This window comes from Fusarium solani (assembly GCF_023522795.1).
Source record: "Fusarium solani strain SB1 chromosome Unknown bctg00000017, whole genome shotgun sequence".
Lineage (NCBI taxonomy): Eukaryota > Fungi > Ascomycota > Sordariomycetes > Hypocreales > Nectriaceae > Fusarium > Fusarium solani.
Window position 1 is genome coordinate 312,101 of NW_027072140.1, and position 26,754 is coordinate 338,854.

The window sequence follows — 26,754 nt, forward strand, 5'->3', positions numbered from 1 at the left end:
GGGTAGATGAGGTGAAAATGAAAATTCTTCAAAGGGCTAGAGAACTAAGCCACGCCGCGGAACGAGAAAAAACCAACCCGATATTAAGTTTCCACGGGAAAAGCAATATAGTATATGCCTTACTTTGTGAGTAACTTTACTCTAGAGCAAATGCGATGTTATTGAAAATTTAGATTTTATATGGGTGGATCGAAATTTTAGTGATGCATTAGGTGGGGCTATGCATTACGTGGTCCTGGATGGTAGGCTTTTGGTTTATGGACTTTCTGTGGGATGCAATGGCAGCAAACCAACTGGATGGGCCCCGTTTGGTGGTGGCAGTTTTGGCTTGAACTACTCTCTGTGCGATGCGTTGCTCCCTCTAGGGCTTGCTTTCCACGACGATAAAGAACAAGGTTTTTTCCATATCTCTTTGGCTTGAACATTGTAACCATGAGCCCGAAACCACCCAGTGGCTTGTCCAGTTCGAATTGAGAGGTTCCAATGGCCACGGACGGTTTGAGAAACTGTACTCCAGTCTTTGACGGCAATTGAGGTGCTGAGAGACGACGATAAATCTAGTTTTGGTAGATCTAGCTGACTGGATAACTCTGACCAGTTATTTGCGTCAGTTACCGATTGACTGAACAAGTCACTTGGAGTTGACATTGTGGCAGATGCTCTATACTGTGAGTCGACTGTACGGTATGCCACTTGACATTTGAAAAGAGGGAGCTGTATCAAGAGATTGACCAAAATTTGCTGTGAGCTTGAGGAAAAGGGGGAAGGGAAATGATCTGACAGGGGGGTGTTGGTGGGTAGTGAGGTGTGGGTACCGGTACCTTCCATTCAAAAGGAATTACGCACCAAAAAAAGTCCCTCTACTTTCCGTATTCATCGTGACGTCTATCTACATTTCGCCTATATATCCGACGGTAAGATAGATAGATAGATGACCCACAAGGCACCCTGGTAGATAGATAGATGTAGATCTACATCTATCTACATCTACATTTCGTCTACATTGGTAGATAGATTCCCCACCCTTGTTGTAACGGGGGCGTAGTGTACTGAGCGTAGGGTTTCGTATCATGTCTGATAATGTCAAGAAGTATTCTTGAGTAATAAAATTGTATTGAAAGCTAGAGAGCTATCTCGAAATAGGAAATATACTTCGTGTTTTCGTGAGTCGAACAGTCCTCGTTGGACTTGCATATTGCGAACAATATTATTGGTCGGCACGGAATGTGGTTGCTTCCAATAGGACGGAATTGTGGGCCTGTCATTCTGCCATATCCCACCGCCTGGCCCCCAGATACGGTGGTGGCGAGTCTCTTGGAGCAGCCCGAACACACCACAAATACCCACAACCATCGATAGTAAGAGCATTTCGCAAACTCAACGCCGTCGCGCTCTATTTAAAGATAGGCTTTGGTCGATGCTGTTTGTTGCTCGTTCACCCACGCTATCCTTACGCCTATCGACATGTAAGCTCGTTATTCTCCCCGCCAACTTACTCGCTGTCCTCATCGCCACCCGAGGACGACGCGCCGCTTCCACCCTGCCGACTCCCGAGCGAACCCCCGCGAGTTTTCAACCCTTGCCATGGTGATTAAACGACTCTAGCGTCAGGGACTCGCGCTCTTCAATCACCATGTCCAATCCCCCTTCGTCCAACGCAGCCGTCCTCAGCGTGCCCTCCACCGACGATGACTCTGGTGAGCAATCCTGCCTTCGCCGGCACTGCCCCTCATGTCCTCAGCCACCCGCCTGGCCTGCTGATTCTCCATTCCAGCGTCCACGATCACTGCCGACACTAAGGTGCCAGCCAATTTCCCTCCTCCCAAGACGGACAAGCCTCGCCCGCACGTTTGCGGCACCTGCCAGCGGTCTTTCGCCCGATTGGAACATCTCGAGCGACACGAGCGCTCCCACACCAAGGAGAAACCCTTCGAGTGTCCGGAATGCAAACGACGCTTCGCCCGTCGCGATATGCTGCTGCGTCACCAACAGAAGCTTCACCAGACGTCGACTCCGTCGTCCCGTCCCCGCAATCGTCGCGAGTCCGCCGGCGGCATCCCCTCTGGCCAGAGCCGAGCTTGCAAGAAGAGCGTCGCCGGACCTAACCCGTCCAATGGGCCGGGGCTTTCCATGAGGCCGCGGGCAAACACGATCAGCCATGTTGACAGCAGCACGATGAAGATGATTGCTGCTGCGAATGCCTCCGTCCAAGGAGGCATCCCCCCTACCCATACCTATAGCAGACACCTGAGTCTAGCCGGTTTGCCCATCCCCAGCTTGGACCGTGGCATGCCAGCAACCATGGGACAGCGAGGGTTGCAGCACGGGTTGCCCAAGCTGGAGACGAGCACCTTGGGAAGCCTCGACTTCAGCAACGGCCTGCGGACAGCGCCGCCGGTCGCCGCCGCCTTCAACACCGAATTCGACTTTGAGGGCCTCTTCGGGTCGGGCTCGACGATAAACCCCGATGCCCTCCATTACAATCGTTCGCCGCAATCAACGGCCTTGGAACAGGCCTCGCCGTTCGCGCCGCCCATGAATGAGACGCCCTCGAGGCAAACCCTCGACGATAGTTTTGACGGGCTGACTGGTTTCGAGCATCAGATGTCTTTTCGCACGAACGAAAATGTGGTGGACGGGATATAGTCCGTCCGCCATCTGCAAGACGAGCCAGAGCGGGATAAGCGATGTTATGCTGGATAGTTCCAACCACCCGGCGCTGGCCGGGACAAGTACCATATGGTGTTGAATATGTGGCAAAAAAAAGAAGCTATTGGAAGGTGCTGGAAAGGAAAGGATTTGCCCCAGGCTGACGACGCAGCTATTCTAGTTGATTACACCAAAAGGCATACATAACCTGCCTTGTACCCTCCAGGGAGGGGGAGGCACAAGAACAACGAGAACACACAATTCACCTCCATATTTGACATATGGCAACTCTCCGTAATGAGCCTTCCACAGATGCCGAAGCCGTTTGCGATTGTTCTAAATGGCTCCGTCTTCCCGGATCTCTTGAATGGGACCCCTCTGTCACCTTAGTCTTCTCAACAGGTCAATGACCCTTACTTCTCTACGCCTCCACCTGAGCCGAGCCCGTTGGGGCCGTCCGTCGTAACGAGACCCTACTCAGTCAACTTGATTTGCGCATCGACCTGGATGCAAAAGTCTTAATTTGCTGCCGGCCAGCGTGCCGATAAGGTAACCGCCCCGCTAACATTAATCGGACACCCAGGGAAGTCGGCCAGTTTTTTTCCCAACTCCAACACCATAACCCAACACATCACGACCGCGTTTTTCTCGTGCTATTTACTTCTAACCCAAAAAATAATACATGCATCTTATTTCCCATACCTGATTATACTGAAAACGACCTCCAGAATGCCGTCAAAGACGTTGAATCCGGCTCGTCTTTGCGGAAAGCTTCCATTCAGTATGGTGGGCCTCGTTCGGCCATAGGGTGACCGGATGCAAGGCCGCACAACGCGAAAAGAGAGCCATGAGAGTCAGCAGAGGCTCTCTAATAAGCAGGAAAAGCGCCTTCGTAAATGGATCCTCATTCAGCAAGAGCTAGGCGTGCCTGCAACCCACCATCAACTTCGCGATTTCGCGTGTCGGATCCTTGCCAATGCCCGCGACACTCAACCACTCGGGAAGCGCTTGGTTGAGGGCTTCTTAAACCACAATGCTGAGGTCCAGACCGTAAAAGGCAAGATGATTGAACGTACATTTCAACGGAGCCTTGGCTGAGATTCTGGAAGGAATTCTTCAGACTTCTTGCCCTCCTCGCGATGAAGGAGATCCTCCAAGAGAACCGGCGCAACGTGGACGAGATGGGGATAATCGAGGGCCAAGGGAGCAATGGCCTCGTGCCTGGCAGCTCCGGGGAGGAGGTTGCGATCATCAAGCAGCCCGGGTTAAGTGTTGCAAATAATATAAACAAATACGATATTGGCAATATGGACCCCCTCGCAATATTATTGTATTGTCAAAGGGTGCATGTTGTCTTCCCCAATATGAGTATGACTCATTGTATTTATTGCCAAGAACCCACGATATTAGCAGTGAGACACTACATTTACCTGGAACGACCGCCGGCCCGCCGCTGAACAGGGGAAAAACGCGTCGTTGTCTCGAAATCTCATTATTGATCTTCCTTATATCTTTTGGAATACCTGGTAGCTGCTTGGCGGAGATTCTGGTCTTTGGTGGATGTCTGGTGTTGTACGTCATCATCGTCATGGAAGGCGAGTCGGGCGTTCCGGGAGGGGAACATGTCGCATATCAGCATGTCCCACATATGGCATAGCTTACCGGACTTCTCTCCAGTACTCCACTTGCAATTTCCGTTCCACACGGATTTCGTCTTCTATATCTCCCCAATGCGTGCGGACCTCCGCAATGTCACTCGCCCCACTTATCTCGGTCACCTCAGAAGTACCTGAGGGGTACGAAAAGTGTAATCCCAAGAAATTAATGCCGTTTTACACCCAAAACACCATCAAATCATTTCGATCTCATCAATGAGCTCCCCTCCGATTCTAGACGAGATACAGGTCATCACTTCCTATGATGACAAGAGCTTTCTCGATGAACGGCACAGCCGCCGTATTTGGCCAGATGATTCTACCCGGGCCACGGTTTTTCCGGCCGAAGAGGACCAAGGCACGAGCTTCGAGCCCTTCCAAGTGGAAACACGTGAATTTCACATCAACACCCTGCCTCCAACGCCTCTGAAGCTATTCCAACTTTTCCTCCCTATATCCCTCGTTGAAAAATGGGTCGTATACACCAAAATCTGGGTCTCGTGGCTCAAAATGAACGGTTGGATCGACAGCTGGAAAACCGAAATGAAGCGAACCTCAAAACTCCACAAATGGGAAGGTCCAACGGCTTCAGAGGTGATGACGACGATTGCAGTGCTTATTTATATGGGAGTGCATAAGGAAAAGAGCATACGAAGCTATTGGGAGAGCCCCAAGCCCGGTGCTCAACGCGCTGAGCACTCATTTGTTAAGTTCATCTCATACGATAACTTTCAGCTTATCCACAGGCACCTTCGCCCCTTTGACCACACCCAAGTTGACGAGACTGCACCACTTCCGAGGGTATTCCAAGGCATCGAAGAGTGGTCTGAGCACATACAAGCCGTATCCATGCAGCTATTCCGGCCTGGCTCCCACCTAGCTATTGATGAGTGCATAATCCGCTATACGGGCAGAAGTGACGCTACCACGACTATTAAAAGCAAGCCCGACCCCGTGGGCTTCAAGATTTGGGTCATAGCCCAGATGGGCTTCTTTATTCACTGGCTATGGCATATCAAAGATGCAGAACACGGCGCAGCTGGCATTGAAATTTCAACAGACATTATCATCACAACCCTCACAAGCCCGGCGTAGGAAAAGAAGAAAGGTCTCAGACAAGGCCGCAGAGGAAATCCATGATACAGAATACAACAATGAAGTAGTGAATTCGACCCAAGCCGTCGTTGTTGGCCTTACAAAAACACTACCAAAATCGACATACCACGTCTTTGTGGATAACCTCTTCTCGTCCCCACCTCTCTTCCGCAACCTCCGCAAGCAGGGCTACGGGGCCACTGGCACGGCTCGTACGAATAGCGGCATCAGCGAGGAATTAGTCAAGGATAAGAACAATGATGGCAAGGTGAAAAAAATGTACGAATTTAATGCCGTCAAAGCTATACCGACCCTTGACAACCAGGTACTGGCTTCAAACCCTTTTGGCTGAGAAGACCTTACTAATCCGTCTTCGTTACGTATCCCTAGGTCAACCAAATCGCTTGGAAGGACAACAAGCTTGTGTTATTCTTGTCTACCGTGTTCACCGGCGCCGACGATGAGCGTGTCGTCCGGCAGAGGAAGAAGCCGTCGTCCAAGAAGTCAGAAGCCAAGCCGATACGCCGTTCTTTTTGGTGACGAGGCTGTCAAGATGGTCAACATACCGACAGTGGCTGCTGCTTATAACGACGAGATGAACCATGTTGACCGCGGTGACCAATTGAGGTCATATTATAAGTGTGATCATGCCCTACGCCGGGGCCCGTGGCAGGCACTAGCCTGGACATTCCTCCTTGATGTGGCCCTTGTTAACAGCTATGTTGTTCAACTTCACGGGCAGCCAAAGTGGAAGAGATACACAAATCACAGGAAGTGGCGAGAGTGCATTTATAACGAATTGTTCAACGCCTACGGTCATGACAGTCAGGCAAGGCAGCTTTACCGAGCAGGGGACGAGCGTGATCTACAGGATGCCGAACTACAGCGTAAACACGTGGACCGCGAGATCAATTTTGTCGACCATCATGTCAAATCAGACTGCCTAGCCTGTCAAGGGTGTCGGCAGGGGCAGCTAAGAACAAAAGCCCCGGAATGGAGCCCTCTTACGGAGGTCAGCGGCAATGAGGAGAAGAAGAGGAAGCGGCCTAAGGTGCGTAGTCAGACCACCTTCGGATGCCGTATCTGTGATGTTGCGATTTGTCAAAGCAAATATTGCTGGGACTTCTATTGCCACCTAATTTAGCATGGGAATTTTGTACCTTTTATTTCGTGCACTCAGGAGATAGCCACAACACGAACTCATTCTATTATTATTTCTTTCAACTCTTCCCTGAATTTTTACTTTCTTGGCATGCAAATATTAAGGAATTAGCCCTAATTACACCTTTATCCTTAACAAGTGCACCACAATCGACCCAATCTACGCTCCGCGCAGCCTCTAGCGGCGGCGATATCATCGGCCACCACCAGCCCGCCTACTGTCAGACAGCGCGCCCTCACTAGATCACTGATGATGAAAGATGATATTGGGATGATCTTGAGTGTATTGATGAGGTTCCTTGTGTTCGTCCTCCTTGTTCTTCGTTCTCCCTCGTTGTCTTTGTATCTGAGGGGGCAAGGCCAAGATACTAGACCTGCTGATCCTGCAACAGATCTGTAACGCTGTTCTGACAATTAAGGTATCATGGGGTGACATCTTCCCTTGAGGTGGCTGCCTGTGTAACATCATCATGCATGCCACTTCTCCAACACCTGGATGGTACCCTGACCACAGCTTGGAACTCAATGACGCATGGCAAGCCTACCGCCACCCTGTCTCTTACTCCCGCATCTGCATTTACAAACCCCTGAGCCATTCTCTTACTCCCATCTCTTCGACCAGCTGCTCGGTCACCATTTCAGCCTCCTTGTCCAACAGTATAGGATCAGCTTCATCCACGATGCCCACCCGCAGCCATGACCGCAGCACCTGGCAAATAGGAATGGTGCTTGCCTCCAGCCGTTTCCGAAGAGACGTCACCATGCGGCCGGAGGCCGAGAATAGCCTCTCACACTCAGCGCTCATCGCCTGAACCGTCATGAAGTCCACTGCCATTCACGACAGGCCAGGGTACTTGAACCGCTGCGCATGCCAATGCTCGAGCGGATCCCGAATGTCGCTATCAGCAGGTAACAATTCCTTCTGCCATCTGGCATACTAATCTTCTGCCTTATGAGAGTCCCTTTCTTCGCAAGGACGTATCCGAGCTTCATCCTTATATCGTTCAAATGGAGAATAGTACTGTGCCCGCTGACGCTTTGCACCCCGCTCGTTGTTACCATCTTTTTCCCCTGCTGTCTGGGATGGCTTCAAATATTCTTGCTGGCATTTGCTTTCACATTTCCTAGTTACCCCTGAAGCTACAACATACTGCGACATAGCATTGCTCAAATGGCATCTGAGAGCAATTTGCTCAGTTACTCAACCGATCCTAGCATCTTGGAAATCTCCTCTCCAGCAGACGATATCGTCTACTAACCGCGGCAATGACGAAGCTACAGACGAGCCGAAGAGGTGGTTGTCTACAATACAAGTCGTATACAGTACACCAAATATGACAGTCCTCTTGAGTACTAGTCTGCAAAGGGATTTTAGTATCTGCGAGTGGCGAAACTGACGATTGATGTTCTCTCGGTTCCAGCAATGGCTTCTGAGTGTGAGAGGACCTTCTCTTCCGTAGGCGGTATGGTGTCGCCTAAGAGGCTGCGCTTAGATACAAGCATAATTGTCGTTACTCAGACGGTAAGGTCGTGGTTACGGTCTGGGATGCTGAGGAGATGGGCGACGATGCGGCTGAGGGTTAGTCGACTGTCTATCTACTGAATCTATCTACATCTACATGTACCCAACATCTATCTTGCAAATAATGACAAAGCATCTACATCTATCTACATGAGGCTCTGGTAGATAGGTGTACCTAGATAGATTCGCCGGCCTGGTTGAGACTGGTGGTGGCGGCACCTAGAGCCTGTTGGCTTGCCGCGCAAGCCAACCACTTCGAGTTGGGGCGTCATGCATCGCTCTCCGAAGATCTATACATAATCACAAACAACCTTTCTCTGGATCAGCGAGCCGAAGTGCAGTCCAGAGGCAATTCAGCCCTCGCGCACGGACGCTAATAAGGCTCAAGAGATGCCCTGGGCGATACCGGACGTAGCAGTGGCACCCGGCAAGCTCGGACACGGTTGCGAATATGTGTTGAAGTGGCATGCATGGTGGTGTTACACCGCCATCGGACCGCACCGGACCGCACTCTTTTCCTCGGTGCCTAGAGACATGAGGGTCGCATCTCCGAGCCCACAACCCCTGCGGCCAGGACGCGACGGCGCGCCCCGTCCCGAAGGGCCATCGTCTCAACCCAAATTCACGCCTCGATGGTCGCCATAATTGCGGGCTCGTGGTTCACGAACAGACGTCGGTGGATTGTACCCATGGAGGTCCTTCCAAAAGCATAAAAAGTCTCCCTCTGTGCCTCCAGCTCCATTTCAAGGTGCCATTACGCGTTCGGGTGGAATTGTATTGGCGAGCAACGGGCCAGCTGGCGGTGCCGTGCCGATCCCGACGATGCCACTGACGCTACGGAGTACCTGCCTCGCCGACGCACGGGTGGCTGACGTAGGGTCTTCACTCCTCGCATAGCGCAGGCTGCATCATACTGTCGGTAAAATGCAGCTGGGTAAATGCAAGATGCACAGAAAGGCCCGCTATCTACGGAGTAGCGTCGAGGAAGACAATTTCACCCCCCGCCGGAAGCTTCCGCAGGGCCTAGACCAGGCAGGCAAGCCACATCACATGACGGCGCATCCACAACCAATGATTTCCGCCGGTCGGCCCGGCTGCAACAAGGGACCACTGTGATCGCAGTCGACCACCTTCCACTGCAAACCCGGGCAGAACAATGGCACCAAACGCGTCAGCTTGATGAGGTGGTCAGGGACTGGTCCTGCATGCCAGTCCCGGAGCGCGGAAGAAAAGCCGTGATTACGAAGCCACCGTGATTTGGTGTGCCGGATCTTTCCACTTGCGTGGCCAACTTAACCCTCGAGGTGTATGAGCTCAAGATGCAAATTCTACAGCAGTAGGGGTGCAACTGCGCTCTCATGCAGAACTACCTCGCCCATGAGTCCCAGCGATACGTGCAGGCGTTAGTGGAAAAGTCGCAGTGAGCGGCCTTGTTTTCGCAGGCGTAGCTCCCTGTGCGATGCGAGCAAAATTAATGCGGAATTAAAGGAGCTAGGAAAAGACGCCAAGGCACCATCGTGGAGATCCTTCCGGTTGTTTGAGGGATGTGGGGACGAGGAATGTGGGGAAGAGGGATGTCAAAGCAATGTGAAACCAACAGGTGGCAGCAGGCTTGAGAGCTATCATGGAATCAATCCCATTGCAAGTTTAATCACCTCGTTCGCGTATGATACATCGCTTTTCGCAGACACAGAGCTTACTTCTGCGCGTTGACCCTTGATTTCGCGAACTGACGCAGGGCAAAGGGAAGATGTGTGCTGCTCTGGCCCCTGCAGTGGCCTTGTTGCTCCCGTCGCTCAGCCTCTCAACGCAATATGTTGTTTTTGGGCTTGCGAAGCGCCAAAGCCTGTCATATCTGGTCCTTTCAAAACCCTGCCAAGTCTCGCCCTTCACTCTCTATGCACTATCCAACGTGGACAATAAATCCCACCCACAACATTGGCGGGCCCGTTCCCACCCGCGGCCACAGGTCTAGAAGTAAGGATGACCCTTAATCAGGAAGAGGCTGCAGAACTCTGCGGATCTTTTCCCCCACCAACATAGAGCCACATTGACAAGGCGGAGCCACCAGAACAACCCCTGCTTAACATTGCCCAAAGTAGCGGGACGCATTGTCAGGGTGCGCCATTGTCAAGACCGGGCTTGGTGTGGTGAAGACGTGATGGGTCCGTGCCCGAAGCCCCAACTGAAAATTGGACCCCTTCTGGGCTAGAATAGGATTTGGCTTCTTAGCTATCGTCATCAACCAGCATCTCCTGCGGGGGGGGCCTGGCAATCGTCCGTCCTGGAGGTACTCCGTAAGACTAAAAGATACCGGCAAAGAAAAAGGAAGAGGTTACACAAAAGACGACATTTGACGTGCTTCCATGCCATGGATGTTTGTCTGGTGGAGGTAACGTCGAGGCCTTTCCAATAGCGCGCTGCAGGGAGAATGACGGTGAAATTTATCTTTCTTTGGACGGGCTCCAGTTCTAGGTCAGTTATGGGACAACTGACAGGGGCTACCGTATCGACTCGACAAATCGATAAAACTTGGTGGGTCTTGACACCCTGGTCAAACCCTGATCGTGAGTTATTGGTTGGTTATGGCCCCATAAGTTCAACGCCGCTGCCGCTCCGCGAGCTGCCAGTGAGAGCCTCTCCTGCGGGATAGCAAATCAAGAGCCTGAAAACAGAGGCTAGCAAGGGTATGGAGACCCACCAGGTTTTATCAATTTGTCGAGTCGATACGGTATTTACCCTTCTCCTGTCAGCCAAAGCTGCCCCTCTGTTATCCGAATATGCCATAGCTCTCATCTTCCGCCATCAAACAACATTGAGTCTCAATATAGTGATGAAAAAGGATTGGACCTGCTTGCAGCCCTTATCTTCCTTCGCCCTGAAAATGCCGTTGTTGACCGCACGTTTGTATCCAAGTGTGCCGTGTGGAGCTCGCGAGCTGCCCCTCGATCCGCGAGGCCGGAGGTTCTGCCAGCAGCGTTCCTAAGGTTGTCGCGGGACATAAACGCGCTCGCACCGCATATCTGTATTCTATCGTCATTTGTGAGGCCGGGATCCTTGTTCGCCTGACACATTTTGGGACGGGACAACCCATCCATCCATAAACAGAGCCCGCGTTATGTCGTCAAGGAAACCAGGTGTGTCGATCCTTAGCTATCTGCTCTCAGCGTCACATCATCTGGTGCCATGGCTGGTCGAGGGTAAGCCTTTCACTGCAGATGTCAGTCCGAGCCCCTCCGCCACTGGAAAGGCAATATCACGGGCGGGACAGGGGCTGGTGATAAGACCCCGTCTGAGCGGCTGGGGGAGCTGGGGCCGCTGCCGGCAAATATTCTAACGCGCCCAAACTCCCGGAACTGGTGGATGATAAATCGGGGGACCGAATCTCTCCGGGACAGCCCTACTTCGAAAAAAAGACTTGATCAATGTCATCGGGAGAGCCTAGAGCTACGAGACCCCCAGCGATCGGGCCCCTGACAGGATTAGTGCATTTGCGGATGCCGGGATCAGGATGGTGGCTAGATCCTTTGCTCATCTGCGGCGTGATGGTGGTGTTGAAGCTTCTCAGAGAACGCCTCTCGGACCTCATCACCAACAATACATATTCACGTCATAACCCCTGGTTCCGCTTCCAGGATTGCATGTTGCGGAGACCACGTTCTCTCACAACTTCCATCTACCTACCTGTCCCTTTTCTTGACGAACCTTGTCTATTTGGTTCCTGCTTCCCAAGTTGATTCCCTCGCAAACATGGCGGAGTCGGGCTCCACGGAGTCTAAGGCCAAACCTCAGGTCAACCTCGATGGCCTCGGCGTCTTCTGGATCGTGTTTGCCCTCTCCTGGACCTTGATTGTCGCGGGAGGCATGATGTTTCTATGGCATCGCCGCGACATGCCTATCCTGAGGATCCGAGGTCTACCGCTATCATTCCTTGCCATTACCTTGCTCCATCTCTACTGGGGCACCGTCCAGACCGGTTATATCTATTTCACCCTTGCCAAGCCCGAGGTCGAGTACTGGATCATGAGCATCTACCTCCCTTGTGGCATCGCTCTATTCCACGCCTCTAATACTCGATTTCTCCTTGTCGCTAAAGCCCAGAAGGAGCTCTTTACTTTAGACGCTGCCTCGATTCGGAGCAAGCGTGCCAAGACGAACTCCCTTATCTATCGCTTTCGATCTCTCGACCACACCAAAAAGATTCTGATCCTTGTGGGCGCAGGCATGGGCTTTCAGGTGACACAGCTTGCAGCGTGGTGTTCTCATTACAATCACTGACCCAAAAACAAGTTCTTGCTTACACTCTTTATGTACCTCATTTCGCGAAAGTTCCATCCCTCCTTCGGTATTCTGGGCACTGAGCTCACTGGAACTGAAGACTTTCGGAAGTCGCAAATGGGTAGAGGCTGGGAATGGTAATACCGACTATTCCCTCCTCGTAACCCGAGTACTAACGTTTTTCTAGGTGGCCATCCGTCTTTTGGCAGTTCTTCTGGGCATGGATCGTCGCTCCCTATATTCTCTGGCATGCTCGTAGAATCAATGATACACAGGGATGGAGGACTCAAACTATTGCTTGCTGCCTTTCGAGGTTGGCATCCCTTGACATTAATATATCCGAATCTACACTAACTGCTAAAGCAGTCTTCATGCTACCCCGATGTGGCTCATTGCTCTGTATGTCCCTGCTATGTCGGCGATTAACAACGTCTGGGTTCCGCCTCAATGGTAAGCTATCCTGGTATTCGCTTGTTAGGAAATGTCGAGCTCATTCGATTCAAGGATTGCCATCTCTATCATGATGCTCGAGATCTTCACCATCTTCCTGCCTTGCTGGGAGGTTGCTAGACATCAGACTCTGCACCAAGAAGCCATCGACTCGATCGCTCAATGGCAACGGAATAAGAAGCGTATCGGCATGGCTTCGAAGTCCATTGCCACAAGCTCCACGACAGTAGCTAGCTCATCACTAACTAGATGGTCCAAAGACGGCTCTACTAAGAGCGAGTCCGACGAGATTATCCTCACTATGGAAGCTCTCGAGTGCGTCCTTGAGCGAAATCCCGGACCACTTCAGCAGTTTTCTGCCCTCCGGGATTTCTCTGGAGAGAACATCGCCTTCCTGGGAGCCGTCGCTTACTGGAAGTCTTCGCTTCCTCCGGCAGTTCGTGACCCGGATAAGATTAAGGACAACGCGGTCCAGGACCTTATCTGCGAACAATTCAACAGCGCTCTCCAAATCTATACCGACTTCGTCAGCTCCCGCGATGCCAAGTTTCCAATCAACCTTTCCTCACAGGATCTCAAGAGGCTCGAGTTTGTTTTCGAGCCGTCCGCCCGCATTCTCTGTGGTGACAAGCGCGATGTTGATCCCGCTACGCCCTTTGACACCTTTGCAATGGCCACCAAGGTCAAGTCGTCTTCCGCGTCATCTCACGGTTCTGAGGCCGGTATCATGACCGGGTCGATCAACGAGACCGACGCAATGGGAGACAAGGCCCTCTCCTGGGCTGACATCCCCGACGACTTTAATGCCACCATTTTTGATCACGCTGAAGCAAGCATCAAGTATCTTGTCTTGACCAACACCTGGCCAAAGTTTATTAAAGAACGACGAGGCTCGATCAACTCGAACGATACCATTGAGGCAGGAAATGTCATTCCTGCTACCCGTTGAGCGTGATTAGGAGTTAGGGAGTCATGGTGATTTAGGCCTTGAGCGTCGCCACCTCCCTCCGAGGGTAGAACGAGCGGGATCCATATGTGAGGAGGTATAAAATATGCTGACACCCTCACCGGCGGTGGGGAGGGTGTAATACAGTCCGAAGGATGTATCTCTATGACATAATATTTTATTTCATACTAAGGCTGTGCGCTGCTGCTCCACGAAGCAGTGCGTGCGTGACCGTGACCTTCCACACTCTCTGTGTACTATAGCGACGTCATCAAGAAAAAACAGGTTGGAAGAGTGGCCGGTCAAGTTGCTGTTGCTTGCGCCGGTCCTGGTCGCGGACTTTCATCAAAACACCTGCTAATCTGTTAGGACTTATAGAGCCTCAAGCGTGAATAACATTATGGAACTATACTTGCCATCAGGTAGCTTCTCATAGTGGAGAGATGCCCGTTCAAATGGGGCATCGATCATTAACCCGTCTAACATCTTGACCCTCGACACTGCAACATAGCTGAGCCCTGTCTGGAAGTCCCGTTCAGACAGATCCGTCACCATCTTGTCCACTGTGATGCTCTGTGACTTATGAACCGTAATGGCATATGATGCCATAAGTGGGAACTGCTTCCGTGTACACGCGGATGTCCCAAGAAAGAAGTCTCGCTTGACTGGGAGTATGGGTACTACCTCGCGTCCATCTTCCGTGGTTAGATATGATGGCCCGGTATACTTATCCATCACCATCATAATGACAGATGGCGGGTCACGATGCGTATCAGCGCCAGGGGCCCAACCGATGTCATATACTGTCCCTTGGGCCCCATTACATAGGCCTGCTGGCTGCCAGATGTTCTGGGTTAGCATGAGACGAGCACCAATACATACTGGAAACTGGCCAGCCAGGTTGCCAGCTTGTTCAGATGTTGCCTTCTCAGCACCGTTACCAATGTTCTTGGCCATGACTTGGATTGCTGGGTGCTTCAGACGGACGAGGTGCTCGTAGTTGTACTCGTTAACACGAGCTTTCTTGCTATAGATACGGAGAGCAGCATCAAACGTATCTACCTCGCGCTGGATTAGCTTGACCTGCACACGTTGGCTCAGAAGTTTCCATGATTCGATGGATAACTTTAGACCACGTAATTCTTCAAGCACAAGACGAAAGCCAGCCTGGTCGTCGCCCTGCTGCCGCTGGACCTTCTTCAAGAAGACAGTGTGGTTGAACGCCCTATATGCCGTCTGGCCAGAGACCTCATGCAGGTCTTTGAGTGGCCCATCAAAGTAGAGAGGCTTGTTCGCAATCGGCGGGAGCTAGAAGAAGTCACCAACGAGGATGATGCTTATGCCGCCAAAGAATTCGGTTGCTCTGCCAGGAAAGACTTGGCGGAGGCGTTTGTCGATCCACGAAAGCTGACGCAGACCTAGCATACTTTTCTCATCAATCACAAGATACCTAACGTCCCGTAGCTTCTTCTGAAGAGCATTAGCATCTGCTGGGGATAGCTCTGTAAAAGCCCTATCCACGGGTAGCCGGAGGAGAGAGTGTAACGTTGTCCCCATTATCTGGTTGCTTGCAACACCCGTGGGTGCAGCTCTCCAGATTGGACTGGGCCGGTTACCAGCGAGCCTCTGAAGATGCGAAGACAGGACTTTGATCAGATAGGACTTGCCTGTCCCGCCACCACCGTCAACGTGGAGTAGAATCTGCTCCTCGCTGCCGCATTGGAAGTGTCCAATGAATGTATCGTATACTATCCGCTGCTCTGACTCATAACGATCCAGCTCTGGCGTTCACGTGCGAGTACGATGTGTGGATCGCAAGCAGCTATCAGGAGGAGGTTGACGTTGACGTAGCGGTCAAGTTCATTTCTATTCCCTCTGGCGAAGCTGTCAGCGAGGCCATCGCTATCAAGACGCTGGTGAAACCCAACGGCACGACAGAGGTAATTCGGGACCAGCGCGTCAAGACATCCGGAGATCTGAGCTGGGAGAAGCAGGATCCATTCATCATCCACGCGATAGTTGCTGTCGACGGACAGGTTGTGGCGACTGACACGGATTGGCCGCGGCCCTTCGGGTACCTAGACTTTTCTAATCGCAATGTCCGGGTCGAACTCTCCCCAGCCAAAGATCAGGCCACGGTGTCAGCGGATCTTCCTGTCAAAGGCTTCATGTTGGAAGAGAGGGAGGGCTTGAATCTGAGTGATAATGGAGTGGATCTAATTCCAGGGGAGAAGCATATCATTACAATCAGTGGAGATTCTGCGAAGACTGAAGATCTGAGATGGACATACGTTGGTGCGTAAGACGGTCGAACAAGCATTATGTAGTATCATAGAACATGATTAACAGTTGGCCTATATTCGGAACGATTGTAGTCACAGGCGTGATATTAAGTCTACTATTAAACAACCTCTATACAACTCGAGTCTACTGAGATCCTGTCAAGCTCCGGAGACCTTCGGTTACTGTTGGAGGCAAGGATCACGATCATCGTGAACAAGTTCACGATGAGAGTGAACGACCACAACTAGCGTCAGGCAACAGCCTGCTGTCTATGAATCGGCAGACTGAACACGGGTATAAAGAGACCGACTCTCGTCGCTCCTTTAGATAAAAAATCACACGCTCCTTTTGATCCTCAATCTACACTGATCTTTTGTTCGATGTCTGCATTCATGTATCGGTGCTAGGTTGACATGTGGCATGTCGTGTTTCTGAGGTTTGAGTCGGACTTTAAGGGAGCCACCAATTCTTGGGCGAAGCCTCGGGAATATGCATTCACAACGGGAAAGTCCTCGCCGGCACCGGAGGCAACCAACCCGTCGACAGCGCCATCTTTCTCGAGTTCATCCCTGCCACGCACCAGTATCTTCTTACCATGCAGTCTGCATTTTGGTCTGTTGGCCAGGCTGCTGCGGCCTTAATCGCGTACTATTCCTGTCCTTCCGGTCTTCCTAAGGGAGAATGTCGATTTGAGGATAACCTTGGTTGGAGATACACCTACTGGACCTTCGGTGGCCTTACACTGGTCCTGTTCTTGGTGCGGCTTCTCTTCCGCGTTTACGAAACTCCCAAGTATCTCCTTGGAAAGGGCTTGGATAAGCAGTCCGTTGAAGTTGTCCAAAAATTCGCTGCCAGGAACAACAGCACTACCTGGCTTACCATCTCACATTTTGAAGCCATCGCCGCCGAGTTGAACGACAACGCATCGGCCGAGGACCAAGCAGCGCCCAACGCCGACCACCGCAACATCGTTAAGAGAAACCTGGAAAAGTTCACACCCGATAAGATCCGATCTCTTTTCGCTAGCCCTAGAATTGCCCTATCTACCTCCCTCATGCTCTTCCTCTGGTGCTCCATCGGTATGGCATATCCTCTCTACAACTCCTTCATCCCCATCTACCTGGAGAACAAGGGCGTTAGTCAAGGTGCCTCGACTCTGGAAAAGACCTATCGCAACTATGCCATCCAGGCCGTCTGTGGTATTCCTGCTTCTGTTCTTGGTGGCTTCACGGTTGACCTAAAGAGGGTCGGACGCAAGGGTACAGGCACCTTTGCCTGCATTGGAACCGGCGTCTTCCTCTTTCTTTTTACCAGGGCAAACTCGGAAGCTGGCATCATTGGATTTACTTGTGCAATTTCTTTCTTTCAGAATATCGTCTATGGCCTCCTTTACTCATACACCCCTGAGCTTTTCCCTGCACCCGTCAGAGGCACGGCAAATGGGCTTGTTGCTGTCTTTAACCGACTTAGTGGACTCATGGCGCCAATTATTGCTGCCTCTATCGGTATTGAGACGGACTTGCCCGTGTGGATCTCGGCTGCTTTGTTTATTATTGCTGGTGTGATCTTTCTTCTCTTGCCGTTTGAGACAAGGGGAAGGGCGGCTGCCTAAGTTATTGATTCGTACAGCAATAATATTAGACTACGCTAGCCTGGTAGAACGACAAGAAAGTGCCCTTCGTATGATTCATTATGAAAGCTCATGACTACAAGCCCAGCCCCGTCGTCATTAATCGGAGTGTTGCCACCGTATTGGCCTCAAATGCCGGGACCAATAACTGCCTCCGGATCGAGCCATCCACCGAAATTGACGTCGTTGGCCTTGAAGGTCGATGCCAATAATTTGACATCTCGTGTTAAGTGTAGAGAGTCAGCCCAGAGGATATCACACGTGGAACTTTAGCTAGGAGGCTCGCGAAAACCGTCAGTGTATTGGCATTGACAGAGTTCCTTGGGATAACCATCACAAATTTAAGCATATAAGCAAGATGCAGCTTGCTTGGTGAGTCGGAGACTATTGACGGCAAAGCTAAACCAGGCTTCCTTGACTGGAAATAAAAAGACCCTTTCCTTAACCTTTGTATAACTAAGTTTGAACTGTCGCAGCTATATTTTGGGTACCAAGGCACTTCTTCCGAACACTATCAGCACACCCAGGTTGCAGTAGCTTTCTGGCATTCTACTGTGCTTCCGGAGAAGAGATGCTGTTGGGAGAACCCTTGGTAATCGAGAAGTCGTCAAAGTGCATACCACTCATGTAGGTCCGCGCCATGTCATCCATCCACGGCCGTGTCTTTTCCTTGAACGAGCAATCGTGCTTGCCAAAGACTCCGAATTGTATATCAGGCTTCCATGCCGGCGTGTTCAGGCCCGATATGAATTCCCGCCACTCCATGACGCTCTTCTCTTGACCTCTCCAACCTTCTGGTCTTGGAATGTCGAAGCCAGCCGCACGCATCTGCTTCATGAGTGACCCAAGGAGCATGCAGGAACACTCGGCACTGCAGCCGTCGGTAGTAGCCCAGAGTGACTCCAGCATGCCGTACAGGCTGTCAATGACCTGATCAATCAGGGATTGCTTTCGAGACTCGATTTTCTCTAAAGAGTGTTAGTGAGCTCATGCGAATGGGGCGGATGGTTCGGGCTTGCCAATGATCGTGTTTGGGATTGGTAGACTGGTTTGCACCGGGACTCTGCTGTGTCGCACGCTGATTGACACCATCGAATTGAACAGTTTGGCATGGCCAAATACCCAGGCAACACACATCCAGGACATGCACGGTTTGCCATAATCGTTTGGAAAGGCGTCCTGTTGTGCGGTAATCCACTTATCTGCGAAAACTTCCACTATCTCGTGGCACTGGTAGTAATCAACGAGAATTGCCACCTGCTCTAGCAGGCTGATGTCGACTGCCTTCGGTGTGCTTCTGTGATGGCCGTGGATGATATCCAGCAAAACGAGCAGGGCTTCGGCGCTCCAGTCAAAAGCCCTGATCTCGTACAAGTCGGACAAGTTGCGGACACCTTCGCCGAATGGGCCGTCGAGCATGGCCTTGAAGACTGGCGAGGCGAGGATCAAATGTGGCGACGAAACGCGAAACCGTATCTCGACGGGTTGAGCATCGTCGTCAAGGCTTCAGCTCTCTTATATCGACGAGTTTGTGGATGGAAGCAGAACGGTCGCAGAAAATGTCGGTAGGAGTGTTGTCAGTTTGAGGCTCGACATCGGCTGCTTCTGGGGAACCTGTTTCAACACAAGACTCTTCTTTTTCGTCTCTGCTCAAGTTTGGTCGACGTAGGATCAACTCGGTGTCGCCTTTAGGGTCGAGCACTAATATTGACGTTTTCATGCTGAATAGTCCAGAGTCGAGAACAGTGACGGGGATTCGTTAGCCTGGAACAGGTGCTACCTCAAGGCCACCTTTATTTGGCGTGTCAGATCCCTGCGAGCTGAACACGCTGCCCCTGCGGGTTGTCTCTACAGCTGAAGTCAGTCCGCGGGCCCAAGGACGGGCCGCCCCTGCATGAGCGAATCAAGTCTCGACGTAACCGCGCGCCTCTCAAATTCAATTCCTTCAGCGTCGAGGTCTGCAATATGTCACATTTGTCTCGGCGCTTCGCGGGGGGCGATCCCAGTGTGCACTGTGCAGACGAATAAGCCCCCCTCCTCTTATTAGCTGACACCCTTTTAATAAGTTAACCCCCTCATAATGGTCCTACCCTGGAAGGAAGGTGCAGTCCGATAGTGACAAGATGCGTCACCTTCCTTTGTCATCACACTTTCTTGGCATGCAAGTGTTAAGAAAGTAGCCTTATCTACACCTTTTTCCTTAACAAGCGCACAACAGACTCACATTCCTGCGCTTTGCGCAGCCGCAGGCGGCGGCGATGGCAACGTCTACGACGAACCCGCCCGCTGCTCCGGATCCCTTTGATCTGGGTATCCACACTCCCGCCAACCTGAACCGAGGAGCCCGTGCAGCTCTCTTGCAGAACAGCCCCGCGATCGTGAACGGCCCAATTGGTGTCTCACCCGGTCCCGGGCGCATGGCTCAAACGCCGTCTTCGCCACTTGTCGCACTGAGCGTGCTAAAAGGATCAAGGGTCAGGTAATCGATAATGAGCAGCAGCAGTGTGTTGATTGATTGTTGTCTGAGGTTGTCTCTGGTGCGGGGTACTCCATCCCGCAGAGCTACTTAAAGCATTCGGCTAGATTACTAACGCAGTTGTTTCATGAGGCCGTGAAGATCATGCCTACCCTGCGACACCACTCAATGCCACCACCACCACCACTGCCGCAGCCACGGAAGGAGCTCGCCCTGACTACCCCTCATCACCTCTTGGACAACGACCAGTCTCTATCTCATGAGAGCCCGAAGAGCTTGTGGGGTCAGGAAAACAGGGATGTCAGCCAATAGGACTATCACATATAAAAGTGACTTCTATTTACATACTAATTGGCTGATGATAGAAGTACCAACAATTTGGGGCGGTACATATTGCGACATCACACTTATCACAACGGGAATTTGTCTGCCTCGGCCTCTTCTGCATATTGCCGTTAACCTCGCCCAAAGCTGGGCGCCGCGGGCGCCGCGATGAGGGCATTCCCACTTGATCGCCTCTACAGGCCCTGCAGGGTGAATATTTCCCGGTCTTGACGTGGTTATGCTGTGATACCTGCGTGAATTCGTCGCCGGCACGAAGGTATTTCCTTGTGACTCCATCGTGATGATATTTCGCGATCAATTGACTGCAAATAGCCTCTCGCCATTGTTCCTGATTCTCGTAAGACTTCCAATTGCAGCTTCCTCTCTTTTGGAGTATATATGTGTTAATAAGAGCCGTCTCGAGGAGGAAGGTCCAGGCAAGGGCTTGCCACCCGCCGCGGCGGATAGCATGATTATAACCTATATATGACCTCAACTGATCGCCTCGATCCACGGCGTTCATCTCGTGATTATAGGCGACGGCGATACACGGCGTTGAAACAGATCTCTGTGGCTCGTCACCAAAAAAAGCCTTGGCCGGCCGGGCTCGTGGGTGCGAAGATGTGGGCCGCCGTCGTACGTGGTCTTGCCTCTCGCTGCCGCTGAAATAAGAGGTCATAAAGAGCACAAGGGCATTATCTTTCCAAGCGATTTGGTTGACCTAGGGGAATAAGAAGACAAATTAGTAAGGGAAATATATAGAAAAGTATCTACGGGCTCTCTTACGATATCATCTACCGTGGGTATAGCACGTAGCCGGTTGAACGGCCAGTCCAATTTCCCCGTATTATCAGCAGTCTTTGCAACCACGAAGAGGGGGTATATGCCGCTATTCACACGAGCCGTCCCCCGGGCTGCGATGCCTTGTTTCCGGAGAGCTTGGAGGAGTTGAGGGGTAGTGAAGAGGTTATCAAAGAAGACGTGATAACTGGCAGTTGGCAGCTTCAATACAAGGTCTAAGACCACGGCCTGCGTCTCAGCTAGCTCTTGCTTCTGTTGCCGGCGCCTCATAGAGATTCCACGAGGCCGTGAGGCCGTTGGAATGTGAAATCGCCACCGAAGGAAGTAGCCCTGTTGCGCGGCAACCCACACCTTGAGGCCTATGGGAATAGGCTTCCTTGGAATCGTCACCTTCGCCTTTGACCGGCCAGTGAAGCGGATCATGCAGTCATCCACGGCAATAGAGAGGCCCGGCGTGAAGAGCCGGGTCGAGATATCTTGGATGAGGTTAGACCAGCCGGATACCCTCCAGATCATGCGTTCAGGGCTATTTTCAATAACCTCGAAGGGAGGGAAGATACGGATATTGCGGAAGATAATCGCGAACCGGCGGAAAGTCATGAACTTCATAATCGGGCTCGTTGGATGCATTGACCCCGCTTTTGAGGTCTTCCAATGGTCTCGGATCCGTGATTTGGTGTGAATTCCTATATAAATTAAGATTGCAAGCCAGATGTATACTTCTGAGAGAGAGACTGGGGTCCAGCCGTCAAGGGAAGCCCGTGGCCTATACTTGTGGGGGCCTGTATCTCGGCTCCCCCGTGGTCGCTGCCGCTCCCACGGGGGGGTTCACTGACTAGCAAAAGGGGCCCTTGATTCGCAAAAACAAGGTACTTATGAACCCTGCCAATTTACTAGCATTTAGAAGTCACTCCATTATAAGGATTACATTGATAATTCTGATCGGGGCAACTTTATGTATTTACAAAAAGCGATATTGATACTCAATCTTCCTCCACCTTTGGCACCATAAATACACACTGACTGACCTCAATACAGTCTTCTACTGTGATCTCCAGGCCGTCAGCTTCTAATGTAAGGACCTCGCGAGCTGCACGACGTTCCCGTTCCTCCAATGCGAGGAATTTGACTGCAGAAGTGATAGTTTCCTTGTCATAGTCAGGGGGCCACGTTATTCCTGAATGCCTTCCTTCAGTGACTCCTACTGCCTCCTGGAATTCGCGAATAAGGGCATATCTCTTACTCATATCCTCATTGGAAGACAAGAGCTTCTGCCGTGATGACTTCACCCACCAACCCTTCCTTGCCGCATCACCTCTTGATTCATTAAGGCTGGCCCGTATAATAATGCGTACTTCCCTCATCCATCGATGTATATACTTCACTTCGTCAATAGCTTCTTTCTTCCTAAAACGTCGTTCTTCTTCAGCTTGAGCAGCTCGTCGATGGTAGTCATCCTTTGCGATACGCATTCTTGCATCGTGGACGCGAATTGGGCCATAATTACTTACAATTGATGTCCCTTCCTGCAGTGTCTGTCGACGTATATTCTTCTCTTTTAGACGCTTCATCTCCTGAGTCGATGTGATGCCGTTGATCATGAGAATCTCTGTTGCTTTGCGTGACTTCTCATGAACACGAGCGACAGAAGGCGTAAGCCGCAGCCCGGACACGATAGAAGCTTCAATTCGTAGAGCAACGTATTCCTGGTAACGTTGGATAACCCGTATATTGAAGGGGGGGTATCGACGGCGCTCCAGTTGACTCTGTCAGGAGTTTTTGGTGTTGCTGCATGGTCCTCTTCATCCGAGTCATCCGAGTCATGTTCTTCTTCATTTTCGAGGCCATCGTGGCTCTCAGATTCGCTTTCTGAAGACTCCCCAAGTGTTACATAACCAGGAAGTTGTTCCTCTTCAACCTCATGACTGAGGGAGGATAAGGGGTCAACCATCTTATCCAAGACAATAGATGGGTTAAGTGGGTATATACCACACTTTTCCCAAGCAGATATTATCGTGGAATTCTTAAAAGAACGGTCTCTCATCTCTTGAAAATGGAAGAGGAAGTCAGCCTTATTAAAATCAGTTGCACCATCGCTAATTTCCCGATATAAGACATGTTGTTGCCAATGCTTATAAGCGCTGAACACTCCAACATCTAACGGTTGCAGAATATGCGTCAAATGAGGCGGAAAAGGGAATAAGTCGATGTTGTGCTGTTCGCAAAATACGTGGATGTCCTTGGTGAAGTGACTTTCACATCCATCGAGTAGAATAACTCGTTTTTCACCGGGATTTGAAGGTTTCGTCAACTTCTCGAAGTGTACAATCCACTCCAATGCAAGGATATCCGTAATATAACCCTTGGGACTAGTTGCAATAACCGTATCGTCGTGTAAGTTGTTGTCAAACCACTTGACAGGTAGTTGTACGCCGGGCATAATTTGGAACGGGGCAATCGTCTTCCCAGTTGCTGATACAGCTTCAATGAAAGTCATAGAAACTAGATCATGTGAATCCGTAAGAATTGGCCGTTCAATCTCTCCAAAAGTCCATAGGAAAGTCCCTCTTAAGAGATATCCTATCATGAGCCCGATTTCGTCGATATTCCACACGTTGTCGGCTTGACATAACGTGAATAGTTACGCCACGACTCAAACCACTTCTCAACGTGTCCTCGGTCTTCCATTGACTTCCGCTTCGCATCTCGAGTTGACGACTTCTTCCTATGAAACGTGTGCTTCCAACCTCTCGTAAAACGTCTTGCCCACTTCCTAGAGGCAGTTGCTGGTCGCCCCTTAGACCGTAGAACTGCATTGGCATGTTGACGGAGGGCACGAATCTGTATGTGATGCCCGTGAGTGATACGGCGATGTGCCCATATCACTATCGCGCCTTCTTCTCCTCGTGAGAATAAGGTACGGTTACCCCCATTCTCACGGCGTGAGTGGGCGCCCTTGTGACGAGAATACATTCTCGAATAACCGACTTGGAGGTCACGAGCTGCTGCGGCGAGACTCTTATAGTACCCGGCTTGATACAGCTCGACACCGGCAACGGTGCGTTGTTCAAGGTTCTCGGCAGTACATCGCGGAAAGTTGGGTTTTCCGGTATCTGAGTTGATCCAGAATCGAATTGCAGCTTCCGTCGAATCAGGGCTTTCGATTGGTATATTTTGTGAAGCCATTGGATTTTATTTGCAATTGTTGTGGTGGTTTTAATTATAGTAGTGCAGACGTGATAATATCAAAGTTAGGTAATGTTGGTGATGTCAGGGCGGGGTTATTGAGACGCGTGTGCAAAATACGGGTTTATTCTTAAAAACGAGGTACATAGGATTTGGTGGGGATGCCTCCTATTCAGAGGTATCTTTTTTTCTTTTGCGAATCAAGGGCCCCTTTTGCGTCATCAAAACACCAAGAATTGCTTTTCCGTGGCTTGTAATGACGTAGCATCGGGCTAATCAAGTTCCATCCCCTATATCAAGTTGCCCCCCTCGGTCGCGTCGAGCTAAACGCGTCACAATTACCTCGTTCTCAATATTCACATCATCTTTGCAAACATGCCGCCCAAATCAACCCGAGCGAAGAACAAGCGCCCCCTCGAAGAGGGGAACGACAATGCGCGTCAGTCGAGGTCCAAGACGGCAAAGACGACCGAAACGTCCGGCGACCAACCTCTCGACGACAATGGCGAGGGCGCTGAGACTCGACAGACTCCCAGGGTGCGCCGAATCTCGAAGGGACCCAAGGGAGAGCCCTTCTTGCCCCAAGTCATGCCACGAGAGTGCGCAGATGTCATCAAGGACATCCCCATGCCAGGCAGCTGGGTCAACGCCATTGATGCCATCCCTGATCGGTCCATGACACTCAACTCTCGCGAGTGGTGGGAGGATCACGGGCCTTGGCTGGAGACACACAAGAAGAAGTTGAAGCTATCCGCTGCCGACTGGAAAAAGAAGGACGAGGCCCTGAAGAAAGACGCCGAGCCCGTCCCCGATGATGAAGGGAACGACGACTGGGATTTTGTCTGCCATTTCAAACCCAACTTGGAACGCCGACGGGACGAGTTTGATGAGGAGGAGGAAGGCGATGACGACGAGGAAGATGACGATGAAGATGACGAGGAAGATGACGATGAAGATGACGAGGAAGATGGCGAGGTAGGCAAGGGCAAAGGCAAGGGCAAGGCCAAGGATGACGGCAACAAGAAGCCCTATGGCAAGCTCGCTTCTTTTCACCCCGAGTGGCCATGGTTCTTCACCGAGCTTGGTAGAGACAGAGCCAGATGGTGGACCCAAGAGGCCATGAAGCGCGACCAGGACTGCTTTGGACTGCACTACTACAACGACTTTACCTGGTATGGCGCGCTTGAGGTCATCGAGAACATTGTAAGCTTGTTCACTCGCTTGCTTCACAGATCTGCTAAAACATTCAACAGATTGCACGCTTCACCGACGTCTTCAAGCCCAAGACGACGTATCGTGAGATTTGGCCCGAGATCGAGGGTCTCGCGCTGGGTCTTTATAGCAACTTTCTCGATTTTGAAAGTGAGAAACTCAGTCACTCACTTCATGTCCCTGTGCTGACCATAGATAGTGTGCGACGATGGCCAACGCTGCGGCAAGGTCATCGAACTGATTGGCTACATGGTCATCGCAGCCATGGAAGCCCTCAAGAAGGAAGGTGTCTTCAAGCCAGACTCGGAGATCCGTAATCTCGGCCTTGTTCTCGCCATGCTCATTAAATGGGGCGCGGGAGAGCTCCAATATGGGTTCGATGAGGAGACCTGCTCATGGTCCTACAAGCTCTTGGACATGGCTGACGAAGCTGGGATCGATCTCACCGGGCCCCCTAGGTATGAAGCGGATATCCGGAAGATTGTCGACGACAGGGACCGCAAGGCCAAGGGAATGAGAAGATGGGACAATGTCAACTGGACCACCAAAGTGAGTGCACTTGAAAGCCAAGCTCGCAGAGACTGACGGACGCTAGCTGAGGGCTTACACCTCCAAACACGGTGGAAAGTCCCATCTTGGAGGACATCAGTACGACATCACCAGACAGACCGCCGCGGAGCGAAAGAGACATTCACTGGAGTATGTGGTAACATCGATGATTATTCGTGTTGGAGGCTAACTTGCGATCTCAGTGCTGGCGGAGGCTGGGACCTGATGTAATTTGAAAGTGGATTGCACAAGCTCTGTCTGTCATGTCAGGGAGAATGTGGCAATTGTGTACCATCCACAACCCCTCTTTCGGCAAGCAAAATAAAAAAAGCTTCACCAAAACTCATCTTCACTTATACCAGAATTGGCCAAAGTAAATAGCTACTTAGAGGACAATGCCTATATTGATTATAGAAATGATTGGAGTTAACGACTTGTTGGAATAATTGGGAGCTTCCCCTCACTTCAGGGTCACATCACAAAGTCCTAGATTGAAAGTTGAAAGTCCTAGATGGAATCGCATGGGATATAAACCCC

At 51.2% G+C, this 26,754-nt stretch overlaps 9 protein-coding genes across 9 annotated transcripts; 7 read left to right on the forward strand and 2 right to left on the reverse strand.

Annotated features, from left to right (window-relative positions):
* Positions 1-1,633: 1,633 nt before the first annotated feature.
* On the forward strand, positions 1,634-2,646 carry MRS44_018794 (uncharacterized protein; the record flags this gene model as incomplete). Its single annotated transcript, XM_065615301.1, has 2 exons — positions 1,634-1,697; positions 1,775-2,646. 2 exons carry the CDS (start codon positions 1,634-1,636, stop codon positions 2,644-2,646), a joined length of 936 nt encoding a protein of 311 aa, XP_065471373.1.
* Positions 2,647-4,520: 1,874 nt separating this feature from the next.
* On the forward strand, positions 4,521-5,399 carry MRS44_018795 (uncharacterized protein; the record flags this gene model as incomplete). The annotated part of the gene is made up of 1 exon (XM_065615302.1): positions 4,521-5,399. One exon carries the CDS (start codon positions 4,521-4,523, stop codon positions 5,397-5,399), a length of 879 nt encoding a protein of 292 aa, XP_065471374.1.
* A 1,631-nt stretch (positions 5,400-7,030) lies between these two features.
* MRS44_018796 (uncharacterized protein) lies at positions 7,031-7,372 on the forward strand (the record flags this gene model as incomplete). The annotated part of the gene is made up of 1 exon (XM_065615303.1): positions 7,031-7,372. The coding sequence occupies one exon, from the start codon at positions 7,031-7,033 to the stop codon at positions 7,370-7,372; it is 342 nt and encodes a 113-aa protein (XP_065471375.1).
* A 4,460-nt stretch (positions 7,373-11,832) lies between these two features.
* On the forward strand, positions 11,833-13,759 carry MRS44_018797 (uncharacterized protein; the record flags this gene model as incomplete). Its single annotated transcript, XM_065615304.1, has 5 exons — positions 11,833-12,318; positions 12,373-12,497; positions 12,548-12,673; positions 12,727-12,810; positions 12,865-13,759. 5 exons carry the CDS (start codon positions 11,833-11,835, stop codon positions 13,757-13,759), a joined length of 1,716 nt encoding a protein of 571 aa, XP_065471376.1.
* A 369-nt stretch (positions 13,760-14,128) lies between these two features.
* On the reverse strand, positions 14,129-15,313 carry MRS44_018798 (uncharacterized protein; the record flags this gene model as incomplete). The annotated part of the gene is made up of 2 exons (XM_065615305.1): positions 14,129-15,015; positions 15,079-15,313. The coding sequence occupies 2 exons, from the start codon at positions 15,311-15,313 to the stop codon at positions 14,129-14,131; spliced, it is 1,122 nt and encodes a 373-aa protein (XP_065471377.1).
* Positions 15,314-15,492: 179 nt separating this feature from the next.
* On the forward strand, positions 15,493-17,651 carry MRS44_018799 (uncharacterized protein; the record flags this gene model as incomplete). Its single annotated transcript, XM_065615306.1, has 2 exons — positions 15,493-16,051; positions 16,495-17,651. The coding sequence occupies 2 exons, from the start codon at positions 15,493-15,495 to the stop codon at positions 17,649-17,651; spliced, it is 1,716 nt and encodes a 571-aa protein (XP_065471378.1).
* A 2,276-nt stretch (positions 17,652-19,927) lies between these two features.
* Positions 19,928-20,457, forward strand: MRS44_018800 (uncharacterized protein; the record flags this gene model as incomplete). The annotated part of the gene is made up of 2 exons (XM_065615307.1): positions 19,928-20,148; positions 20,253-20,457. 2 exons carry the CDS (start codon positions 19,928-19,930, stop codon positions 20,455-20,457), a joined length of 426 nt encoding a protein of 141 aa, XP_065471379.1.
* Positions 20,458-20,600: 143 nt separating this feature from the next.
* Positions 20,601-24,456, reverse strand: MRS44_018801 (uncharacterized protein; the record flags this gene model as incomplete). The annotated part of the gene is made up of 6 exons (XM_065615308.1): positions 20,601-20,663; positions 20,720-21,190; positions 21,256-21,956; positions 22,295-22,976; positions 23,036-23,772; positions 23,916-24,456. 6 exons carry the CDS (start codon positions 24,454-24,456, stop codon positions 20,601-20,603), a joined length of 3,195 nt encoding a protein of 1,064 aa, XP_065471380.1.
* Positions 24,457-24,831: 375 nt separating this feature from the next.
* MRS44_018802 (uncharacterized protein) lies at positions 24,832-26,448 on the forward strand (the record flags this gene model as incomplete). Its single annotated transcript, XM_065615309.1, has 5 exons — positions 24,832-25,659; positions 25,710-25,818; positions 25,868-26,217; positions 26,264-26,367; positions 26,421-26,448. 5 exons carry the CDS (start codon positions 24,832-24,834, stop codon positions 26,446-26,448), a joined length of 1,419 nt encoding a protein of 472 aa, XP_065471381.1.
* Between the last annotated feature and the right edge of the window lie 306 nt (positions 26,449-26,754).